A 12,413-nucleotide genomic window follows, 5' to 3' on the forward strand; every position below is an offset into this window, starting at 1 on the left:
GGTTTCAGATGCATGTTGTCTATCATTTATGTAGGTAAGAGACTCACAGCAACACTAATACAACACGAAAATATATATGAAAATATGTATGATTTTTAAAATATAAGATATGAATATATAGATTTATATATTATATAATTATAAATTATATAAATTGATAAAAAAATTATGAGTATAAAATATGTTTCATTATAGTAGAAAAATGTTTATGATGGTTAGTTCAAAAGAATTTGTTTCTTATTTTTATAATTATAATAAAAATTTATATAATAAATTTAAGCTTTTAGAAAATTAAAGTAGTTTTTTTTTAAATTATATTAGAACCATATTAGAATTGTCATAAATTCAATAAATATTTTTTGAATTTGACACTTCACTAATTCATGTCGTATGAGTGTCGGACACACCATTTAAGAGGGATGTTCGAACTTCATAATGTACCATAATCATACCATGCTTTCTCGATCTTTTAAAATATTTGTTATATAAATAACTATTTTAAATTTTATATTTATGTTTATTTTGAATTAATTATAAGGGTATTTTTTTTTATAGAGGAGAGTTTTTCTAAATGTATGAATCTAGGAAACATGTTTATCCTAAAAAGATAACGTTACATATTGTTATGTCTAGGATCGATGAAGTGAATCGACAAAGAGTCAAAAGCTTAACTAGGTAGGTGAAGGCCATTATGTAACAATATTGGCAGATCAATAGTGTCTGAGTTGCCAGATGACCAGACGGTCTAACGGCAAGACGATGCCCGTGGACTACTCCATGAAGTGGATAGAGACTGAACCGTTAGCACGAATCACGACCACACAAGTGCAACAATTCATTTAGAAGAACATTATTTGTCGGTTTGGGATACTGCACACAATCATCACGAATAATGACCGACAATTCACCGATAAGAAGCTTGGAAGTTTCCTAACGGAGTTAGCCATCACACATAAAGTCACGTCGGTGGAACACCCCTAAACTAATGGACAAGCAGAACCGCCAATAAAATCATTCTGACCGAGCTGAAGAAGCGACTGGGTATCGCTAAAGGAAGATGGGGCGAGGAGTTATTGAAGGTTCTATGGGCATATAGGTGCAGTCCTCATTCGGCCACCGGGGAAACTCTGTATAATTTGACATATGGGACATATGCAATGTTCCCTGTAAAGGTGGGCGAATCCACGATACGAAGACGATTAACCGATCTCCAACTAAACGAGGAGTGCATGCGAACAAAACTTGATTCACTCCAAGAGCTAAGGGACAAAGCCAAGGTGCGGTAATAAGCATGCAAGAGGAGAGTTGCCCAAAGATACAACATGAAGACAAAGTCGAGAGCTTTCGTAGTCGGAGACCTTGTTTGGAGAATGATAGGAGACGCGCGGAAAAGTAGGGCTGGAGGAAAATTCGTTACCAACTGGGAAGGACCTTTCACGGTGACAGAGAGTTTTAACAACGGGGCATATCGACTAGAGACCCTTGGCGGGCAGAGAATTCTGAGGACATGGAATTTGACCCATTTAAAATTCTACATTAGTTAAAATTTTGTAAAAGTTATACTCTTTTTCCCACTCCCAGCACTTGATAAGTATAAATGCTCAACTGGAGGGGTTTTAACGAGGCACCAAATGACTCTCACGAAACTTACTGGTTAAGGAAGAATCCAAAAATGGATCCCTACTATTAAAGAGGAAGAATCCCGAAAACATCGATCCCTCAAAAAACAGAAAAATTACCGAAAATAGAAGCAAACATACAAGCATCGATAACTAATTACTATAAAGAAAAGCAAACATACAAACGCCAATAACGAGTTAATGCTGTAAAGATAAATAAACAAACAAACACCGAAAACCCATGATAACGTCCCAAGTCAAAAGCAATAGGAAAGAAAACAAAACGCCAAGCATATGTCTCATATAAACAAAAAGGAGACGCTTAATAGAGATAATGAAAGGTTAACGATCAAATTATAAACCGTTAGCAAAAGTCGTAAAGGCGATAGTAAAATGTCAGGGATGATTACAAAAAGCCAATTAAAACGACAATAAGATAAAAAAGCTACCAACAAAAGTCGTCAACATTTAACCATCACTACAAAAAGAAACACAAGCAGACTGGTATCGGCTAGCACTAGTAATCATCAAACTTCATCATCGCACCATCAAGCCCGAGAGTGGCATGACTGGTAGTTTCTTCCTCGCCATCGTTGTCAGGAATGTCGGCAACGAACATGAGGTCACCCTTGTAGAAGTCTTTATTGACATCACACTTCCCTTGGTTAAGAGGGATGCCATAGAAGTGTGCGGCTTGCTCCATGGCTTTATTGAAGCCAAGCTCATGTTGCTAAATGACGAAGTCTTGAGCACATCGTAGGTCCTCACCCACCTTATGTAGAGCTGCCTACAACTGCCCGACTTTCTCCTGTTCAACTAGGGAAGTCACGATCATTTCGATCATGTTCTTCTTAAGATTTTCGTTTTCAACCAACATTTCCCTCTCCTTAACTAGTCAGCGGCTAAATCCTTGTTCTTTTGAACCAAGTTATTATTGGCTTCAAGGGCGCATTGCAGGGAGGATGCCGACTCCACCAACTAGGCTTTCATGCTTTCTACGTCAGCACCCTCCTGGTCTTTGATCACCGCGCTCACTCTCCTACTGAGGATGAAGGCCTGAGCACTTAACTTAAGAAGCGAGTCATCCAACTCTAAGGGCTTGGCTCCCATGAAATGATTTTTCTCGATCGAACTTAAGGAAATTGAAAGTTTATCGACCATGTATAGATCGTGATTGAGAAAACCTTGAACCGAACTCGACTCCGCTTCAATATGATGCCTCTTAGGAGACTTCCATGGAGAGGAACGGTCGGAACGGTAGAGAAAGGACTTCTTATGCTCTTTATCCCGTTGAGTCTTCTTTGGAGAATTCAGAGGCAGATTAGTATCACTGGCCGAAACCACCCTTAACAGTTCAACTAATTTTGCTTGAGCTGGCGGCGTCTTACCGGTTTCATCCCGTCTCTGTCACATAAGCTCTTTATAAAAGAGTTTTCCCTCTTTCGGAGTTGCAAACGTCATTACCACTGCAAAAAACACAAAGTTAACAACTATCCTAGATAGAGACAAAACGAAAGCATACCCTCAACGTCAGCCAGTTGAGTCAGTTGAGTAGGCGACAAGAAGACTCGTAGAAGCTGCCGAGTAGGGAGCTTTCGAGGAAGCTTGTCCAAAATGGATAAGGTTTCCAAGTCCTCCCGGGTTAATGACGACCTTGGCCATGTGCAGAAGTGTGCCAGTTCACGAGTCCAGTAGAAGGGAAACTAAGGAGAATCACCATAAAAAAAAGGTGACGACCCTCCTCCCCTACCACAACTTTGAAAAAACTCCCCTTAAAATATGAAGAGGTAAAGGGAACTAACAGGCACAACTTCGACTAGCTAATCAAGGACAACCACCCTACTCGGTTGCCCCGTCGGGTACTATACATTTGTAAAAAAGCTTGAGGAGTGGGTCTTAAATAAGGGGACATACACAACAACAAAAAAGCCTAGATATAGGCCCAACTATTCAGATGGAGTTGTGATCACGCTACATTTAAAGACTGTAATATCCCTATGGAAAACTCGTCCAAAGAAAAACGAACATGGACGTCAGTTATTAAGCACGAGTAAAAGAAAAAATAATCGCCTATTTCCGAGTCCCTACCTAAACATACAACATTGGACGACAAGCACAGGCACAGGGAAATGGCCCCATCCGGTACTTCCAGATCTAACATATCTATGCTAACACTAAATGACTTTGGGGAGGTAGTTGTGCCAAATCGATCGGACATTAAAGTCTACCCACTATCCAACAGCTTGGGTAGGAAGGGTATCCCGCTCGGTGGCGCCGATAGGAGGATCTGTTAGAATTATAGGGCTAAATAATAGGGGGTGAATTGTTTATGAAAGGTTTTCACAAATAATGACTAAGAATGAATTTCTTTAATGAATTATAGAAATAAGAATTAGAGAACCCAAAAGAAATAAGCTAATAAAATTGTTATCAGTAAAACAATTGATTAAAATTACGATATAACCGATTGTTTATATTATAGAGACAAAAGCAAGTATAAGCACTTTGTAAAGCATGAATATCAACTGGTTGAAATATGAAATAACCGGTTGATTATGACAACAAAGCAAATATCAAACATATTATAATAGAGAGAGATAGAGAGATTCACACAATCAAATTATACTGGTTCACTCAACCCTGAGCTACATCCAGTCCTCAGAACAACTTCTGAGTATTCCACTATGTAATCAATCACATATTACAACAACACACCACAAAGAGGTGACTTTGAATCCCACAAAGCCTACTCATCCCCTTTGTAACACTTCACACCTCAAGCCAAAATCCCACTGGCTTTACAGGATTTTACCAACACTTACACAGGTTTATCAAAGTACAAATATAGAAAACTAAGCAAGAATAGAAAACACCTGGAATTACAAAACCAGAAGCCTTATGATCAGTTCTTGCACCAAAGCAAAGCTTTAACATCAATCTTGCTAAACTTTGAAAAACTTCTTTAAAAAAGCGAATCTTTAAACTCTCTCTTGATTCCACAATATTGTGTTAAACTTGTATATTAAAACATTTGAAAGAAGGTTATATTTATAGCATTTGAAATCTAGCCGTTTAAGGGAACATAACATAGTCAAATCAGTTTTGTTCTCATTTAAAACAGTTAAAATAGGTTTTCAAAAAACTGTTATGAAAGCACTCATTTAATTGGTTGAAACCACGATTTAACCGGTTGAATGGGTCAGGTAGTTACATAACCAATTCAAAAAACAGTTTCAAAACCTCATTTCCAGCTAAGTGACAAACAACCGATTGTCTCGACAATTCAACCGGTTGTTTTTCCTTTGGATGGAAAAACACTTTGTTTGTTTTAAAACTGACTGATCAACCTTTGTGAAGGAATCAATGACTGATTTTAACAAAGATTCTAAATAGCTTAATCTAAACCCAAACCCAAAAAGCAGCACAACTTTAGGCTTCATGTGGATTTGATACATCAAAGCTTCCATCTTCAACATTCTCCCCCTATTTGATGGAGACAAATCCCTGGGACGCTTTAGGAATGTTCTTTGTTTAGAATTTGTTGAATCTTGCATTCATTGTAAAGCATGAATATCAACCAGTTGAAATATGAAATAACCGGTTGATTATGACAACAAAACCTACTCACCCCCTTTGTAACACTTCACACCTCAAGCGAAAATCCCACTGACTTTACAGGATTTTACCAACACTTACATAGGTTTATCAAAGTACAAATATAGAAAACTAAGCAAGAATTAAAAACACTTGGAATTAGAAAACCAGAAGCCTTATGATCAGTTCTTGCACCAGAGCAAAGCTTTAACAACAATCTTGCTAAACTTTGAAAAACTTCTTTCAAAAAGCGAATCTTTAAACTCTCTCTTGATTCCACAATATTGTGTTAAACTTGTATATTAAAACATTTGAAAGAAAGCTATATTTATAGCATTTGAAATCTAGCCGTTTAAGGCAACATAACAGAGTCAAATCAATTTTGTTCTCATTTAAAACAGTTAAAATAGGTTTTCAAAAAACTGTTGTAAAAGCACTCATTTAACTGGTTGAAACCACGATTTGACTGATTGAACGGGTCAGGTAGTTACATAACCAATTGAAAAAATTGTTTCAAAACCTCATTGCCAGCTAAGTTACAAACAACCGATTGTCTCGTCAATTCAACCGGTTGTTTTCCCTTTGCATGGAAAACACTTTGTTTCTTTTAAAACTGATTGATCAACCTTTGTGAAGGAATCAAAGACTGATTTTAACAAAGATTCTAAACAGCTTAATCTAAACCCAAACCCAGAAAGCAGCACAACTTCAGGCTTCATGTGGATTTGATACATCAAAGCTCCTATCTTCAACATGATCAACTAAAAGACGAGAGTCCTCGACAATATCACTAACGGTGACATTACCGCTAACGCGAGAAGACTCCGAATAACTCTCAGAACTAACCGAATAGGTCTCTGAGAGATGGAGAACTTCGCGGGCTAGCATGGTTCTGACAAACTTAGACATTCTTAAGGTAAAACTATGAGAAGCAAAGGATGACATGTTAGGTTACCTTGAGTGGGGTGGGGGGGTGGGAGGGTGAGGAGTTATTCAGAGCAGAATTTGAGAAGAGGAAAACATTGATAGAAAGGAAGGGACCACCTCCTTTTTTATAGTGTTGGAAAAAAGAGAGAAATCGAAACGTTGCACAAATCTCGAGCGTTGGATCGAGACAAGAACAACGACTTAGATCTCATGACAGTTCAGACATGACAAGATAGCTAGCTGTCACATCAATGGTAGCATAGGCGGGACTCATAACCCAACAGTCACACGAGCAGTATTTGATGGCGAATCCAGCACACCACGGATAAGACCTTGGTAAAGCCAATCAGAGGCCACCATTGTCGACAATTAAGACTTTTCGCTTCCTCAAGAAAGCTCAAGCCTGGGGGCAAGTGTTATGTCTAGGATCAATGAAGTGAATCGACAAAGAGTCAAAAGCTTGTCTGGGAAAGTGAAGGCCATTTTGTAACAACAACGGCAAATTGACAACGTTCGAGTTGTCGGATGACCGGACGGTCTAACGATAGGACGGTGTTCGCATCCTAACGAACTAATAAGAGCGCTAATCCTCATCAGGGATTGTAAAGCATGGTTAAGCAACCATTGGGCCTTGATAATCCTTTTGTCCAGAAAAAGCTCAATTAAACAATATAAATAGAAGGAGCCCCTCAAGGTGAAGGGGATTACTATGAATTCCAACACGAAGCTATAAAAGTGACTTTCATTAAGCACCAAAATATTTTTACTAATACCCACCTTCTCGAAAATCTAAAGAGGTGAAGACAAAAGTGATTCGATAGGAATGTCTTGAACAAGTTATAGGAACACATATAATAATATTTTTAAAAATAGATTTTTTTTTTCAATGGAAAACTTTTTTTTTTAAGTCTAACTCTTCTTATTTAAAATAAAATTTTCACTGAAAAAATGTTATTTTCATTAAATTAGTTGATAGTTAACCAATTATAGTTTCAATACAAACAACATAATTTTTCTTCTTTCTATATAATACATAAAAAATTTAATAATACTTAGAAACTTATAGGAACCATAGTTCCAAAGACCTATGATTTTCAAGATTTATGATTTTTGAATATGAACAAAAATTTAACAGTCTTTTTTCGATATAATTTTTCTTACCATAGCATAAAAAGTGTACTCTAATGGTATATTATAAAAGTAAAAAAATTAACAAAAATGAAATAAAATTATTTAATTAAACATAAATTATTACAACAGTATTAATTTTATTAACGATTAACGTAGTTGAATATCTATAATATATTATTAAAAGAAAAAATAACATTAATTATATTAATGTTGAATAAATCACTAAAAAAATTAATTTTATACAAAAGTTATTTTTCCTTTTAATAAATATGTATAAGAATTATAAAAAATCATAGACGTATTCAATTACTAAATTAAAAAAACTAATTGTTATTTTAATCAATATACTATTAAAAAAAAAAAATAAGAAAAAGAGTGTGGGAAAGGACACATGACAGGGAGTAGAAAAGAAAACTATAGTGTTGTCTGATCATAAAATTCTCATCCTTTCTCTTCTCTGTCCTAATTATTTTCACTCATACCAAAACTCAAACACAGTGTGCAGCAGCAGCAGCAACAACCAGTGAAGATGGCTCTGCAACTATGGGAGACACTGAATGAAGCCATAATTGCCTACACTGGCCTTTCTACGGCCACCTTCTTCACCCTCCTCGCCCTCATTCTCGCCATCTACTATGTCGTTTCCGGCCTCTTCCCCTCTTCCGACCACCGCCACGACGCCCCGCGCGACTTCGAGCCCCAGATGGAGCCTTTGCGACCCCCAGTTCAGATCGGCGAGGTCACCGAAGAGGAACTTAAGGCCTACGACGGCTCTGACCCCGAGAAGCCCCTCCTCATGGCCATCAAGGCTCAGATCTATGATGTTTCGCAGAGCAGGTATAGGGGTGATAAGACCATTTTTTTTTTGTTTTTTATTCTTGCCCTTTTTGATTTTTTGTGATTTTGGATTCTGGGTTATCGTTTGTTTGGTATAATAATGACTCATGACACCCACTCAGCGTAACACAAGACCCCTTTAGTAGTTCTTTTTGTGTTTGGTTTTTACTCTTTTTGTTTCTGGGTATTTGGGTTCTGGGTTTTCGTTTTTTCGGTCAACGGAGGCATTTTTTGTTTTCTGTTTTTTTTTTCTTTCTTAGATATGTATTTCAGGAATGGACAAATCTTACATGCAGTTCTACATATGCTTTTAGTTTTGTTTTTCTTTCTTGGTAAAATTTGTGTTTATCTTAATAATTGGCGCAATAAATGTCAATATAGGTTATAGAGGCTTCTTCTAGTGAAAATCAGAGTTTTATTTTGCTTATTCGTGGAATAATGGTTTATATTAACAATTCAACATAAATTATCAAGGTGAAACTCTACTTCCAATTTGAGAACACCGTCAAACGCACCTGAGCAAATTGTATGCATGTTTTTGTTGGACAAGTATGCGTTTCAATGGTTTTCCTTCTTTTTGTTTGGATTACTTTTGTAAGTAATTGTTCCCTCTTTTAGCAACTAATATTCGCTGTTGTGTACTACAATTTACTATTATTTTATAATGAGGCTGTTATCTATATTTGCTGTCATTTGGTAGGAGTGGGAAGGTAAATCGAGGGATTCAATATGGGGAATGTGTATGTATGGAGTTGAATAATGTTGTATTGAAATACGTTGTTAGGCCTCCACTTCTCAACACTTGGTCGACACTTCTGTTAATCTAGCCTTAGGGTCTGCGTTGATTAGGAGGAAAAGTGGGTGGGTGGAAAAAGGATTGCTTACTGATAATGACATTTAACCAAATTTATGTTCTTGAGAGAAAGTGACTTTGTCTAATTTTCCATCTTTCTCAACTGAAAGTCAAATATGCACTAAATGTAAAGTGAGACATTCATTTCAGTTTTCCTCTTTCAACTCTGTAGTTGGGGGATATGTGTATATTGACGGAGAAGGATGAAATTGAGTGAAAAAGAACTGAATTGAATGATACTTGGTTCCATTCATTGGGTTGCTTAAAATTTGATGGAATAGAATGTGATGGAATGTATTCTGTTCTGTTTCATCTAGTATCCCTCATTTTGTTCCCTTTCAATAAACTAGTACTAATTTTGTTCCAGCATAAAAATATCCAATCATTATAATGGTAACCTTTTTCTGTTCCATCTTATGAGGCTCGGACACTTCTTCTTAAATGACGTATCCGTGTCGGACACACGTATCCGTGTCGACACTCGTACGACACTCGTACGATACTTATCGGTGAAGTGTTCAATTCAAAAAAATATTTGTTGGATTTTTTAAAATTCTAGCACGGTTCTAACATAATTTTAAAAGGTATAAATACAATAACTTTCTAAAAACTCAAATTTATTATATAAATTTTTATTATGATTATAAAAATAAGAACAAATTCTTTTGAACCAGTCATGAAAAATATCTTACTGCTCCCAAAAGAATTTGGAACATACTTTTGCACATAAATAGATCCGTGTTCCCGTATCCTACATTTTAGAAATTATACGGATCTCCGTGTCTGTATCCGTGTCGTGCTACATAGGTTCCATCCCATTTCATTGCACTCACCGTTCAAGTAAACAGTTGTTTTTTCTTTGTCAGTTTGTTGAGAAGGGTGTCTGTCTTTTTATGAATGCAGTGTGTATCTATCTTCCAATGACTTTAGCTGTAGTTCTCATGCATCTTAACGAGAGGTTGCAAAATATAGTATTCATACATATGTTCTTTAGTTTTTGGTGATCTGAAAGATTGATCAAGGTGGTTATTGTGTCAAGGGTTATCAATCATCATTTATCACTGCAGTGTTTCTCTCTCTAGAAATAATGAACGTGTATATATTTAGTTTCATCTGGAAATTATGATTTGGGGGTTCCTAGGCCTGATAGAAATACTGCTTTATCAAATTATGAACTTGATAAATCTAACTCGTTAAATTAGCTAAAATTTCAAATTTTTTTACAGTTTGATTCATGAAAGTTTCTGATTGAGGATTGTGGGCAGGTGTGGCAAAGGGAGGGCAACACATGCATCTTATTTTTTAAGTAGTAGTTTGGTAAGACTTATTGGGAAGTTGCGTGTTGTTTGTCAATTTTCATTTAATTCTAATCACGCTAGTTATCATTAAGTTGCTTGCTTTATTTTTTTTGCTGCTCTATTTAGTCTGTCATAAACAAGTCTTTAGCGTGAGTGAAATTGTCTCCTTAAATAACTTCACTTTGGCATTTTCATTTCTACTTCAAATTCTAATTTTCCTTTTCTACTTCAAATTCTATTTTTCCTTTTCTACTTCAAATTCTATTTTTCCTTTTCCACTCAACATCACAGTTGAACCCAGCAAAGTCTTAAACCTTATTTCACCCAAAATTCAGTAACAAAAATATTAAACTTGGCCAAAAATGAAACGAAACAAATCCTAATCTCACATCCAACTTCCTTCAGATTTGATTATGTTTTCACAAAAAAATTTAACTTCAACTTTTAAAACTACTTCATATCTGAAATTAATCACATATCCCCAACTATTTGAATAGCAAATTAAAAAGAAGACCAGATTTGTTAACTTTAAAAACAGATGGAATACGTTTTGATCATTGAAGAGCTTAAATACCAACTAACTATCCCAAGCCGCATGTTTTAGAAATGAAACTGTGTAAGCTTCTGATAGTAGATTAAGATTCTTGACCTATAGTCAAATAAAACTTAGAGGTAAGTGCTCAGCTGTTAAACTAAAGGAGGAATATTGGGTTTCAATAGAGTGATGCAACAATCTGGAAGAAAGGGTAATCTAGGTAGTAGGTTAATCTGGATTAGAAGATTCAAAACTCATTTTTTCATCCCATAATACAGTGAAATTGGGCCAATTTTCTATTTGGATAACGTGTTGGATATTATTGTTGTTGTGTTTTTGGCTTGGATGATTGGTTTGAAAAGGCTTGAATTGCACAATCAAACTCTAAGAAAAGGTGTAACTTGCAAAGTTTTTCCTTTGTATATCTGTTGTTAGTCAAAATAAGAAAGGTTATTATCATCAGAAAAACCCAAAGCATACCTGATTTTGTTTTGCTAGCTACGAAGAATATTATATTTGATTTTTTCTTTTCAAAATCCACCAGGATGTTTTATGGACCCGGTGGACCGTATGCTCTATTTGCTGGGAAGGATGCTAGCAGAGCTTTGGCAAAAATGTCTTTTGACGAGAAAGATCTAACAGGAGATATCTCTGGTCTTGGCCCATTTGAGCTTGAGGCCTTGCAAGACTGGGAATACAAGTTTATGTCCAAGTATGTAAAAGTTGGAACTGTTAAAACGAAAGTTCCAGTGACTGAACCATCAGAATCAACACCCCATGATGCTGAATCTTCCAAGCCTACTGAAGATGGTCCATCAGAATCAGCTGCTGTTAAAAATGACGAAACCCCCTCAGAGGTTGATGCTGATAAAGAGTAATAATAGTTGGATTGGATGAAGTAAGAGTAATTGTCTTGCAAACAGTGGAAACTGCTATCTAGAAACTTCTGAAAAAGACTGATCCTTGCCAAATGTATTCAGTAACTATAAAATAAGTTATTAGTTTAGGCCAGTCCCTTTGTCTAAGTATTCTGTTTGATAAATAAGAAATTCATAGTATTTTTCAGTTTTCCTGTGTTTAAGCTGCTTCATGTAACTTATGAGAGCTATAATAGGCAATAACCCAATAAACATTTGGGAGTACTGAGCCAAGTATTGAACGAGTGCGTTTAATCTATCTATATGGCATGGTACAAGGTAGAATCTTTTATTGTGATTATACTTTGGCTTTCTTTTTCATGGAATAATTTGATTGATGTCTCATCTTATTAATTCCATGAATTAGCATGTAGTTGATGTCATTTAATTTGAACTATACTGTTGTGGAAGGTTTGGTAAACAGAGACTTAGACCATACCTCCAAGAGATCATCAACTTCCTACAAGGATGAAATGAAATATCTTTGCTATTCACCAGAAAGTGGTATATAACATGAGGAAATCCAAACACGGACATGATCTATAAACTCAATCACTTTGAATTCTACTGACTACCTATTGCAATCATTGAGAAAAAAATACAACAATTAAATAAGATTTTTGAGCTGTGTGGAGCACCAGTTGAAGTGAACTGGCCCGGTGTTTCCAAGACTCCTTGGTATAATCAGTTTAAGCCAACAAG

General features: G+C 35.9%; 1 protein-coding gene across 2 annotated transcripts; it reads left to right on the forward strand.

Moving 5' to 3' along the window:
- Positions 1–7,641: 7,641 nt before the first annotated feature.
- Positions 7,642–12,012, forward strand: LOC137837647 (membrane steroid-binding protein 2). 2 transcript variants are annotated; one of them, XM_090301409.1, is made up of 3 exons: positions 7,650–8,108; positions 10,227–10,278; positions 11,339–12,012. In XM_090301409.1, the coding sequence occupies exons 1-3, from the start codon at positions 7,801–7,803 to the stop codon at positions 11,390–11,392; spliced, it is 414 nt and encodes a 137-aa protein (XP_090157535.1). In that variant the 5' UTR covers positions 7,650–7,800; the 3' UTR covers positions 11,393–12,012. The 2 variants fall into 2 exon arrangements, with proteins under 2 accessions (XP_068502825.1, XP_090157535.1); XM_068646724.2 differs by lacking the exon at positions 10,227–10,278 and having other exon boundaries at positions 7,642–8,108.
- The last annotated feature ends 401 nt before the right edge of the window (positions 12,013–12,413 follow it).

The sequence above is a fragment of the Phaseolus vulgaris genome, chromosome 4 (genome assembly GCF_051622355.1).
Source record: "Phaseolus vulgaris cultivar YP4 chromosome 4, ASM5162235v1, whole genome shotgun sequence".
Lineage (NCBI taxonomy): Eukaryota > Viridiplantae > Streptophyta > Magnoliopsida > Fabales > Fabaceae > Phaseolus > Phaseolus vulgaris.

What these genes read in the sequence shown, in the direction of transcription:
- LOC137837647 (XM_068646724.2), top strand. Translation starts at nt 7,801, where the DNA reads ATGGCTCTGCAACTATGGGAGACACTGAATGAAGCCATAATTGCCTAC. An exon ending in TATGATGTTTCGCAGAGCAG is followed by an intron (nt 8,109 to 11,338) that starts GTATAGGGGTGA and finishes AAAATCCACCAG; the next exon opens with GATGTTTTATGGACCCGGTG.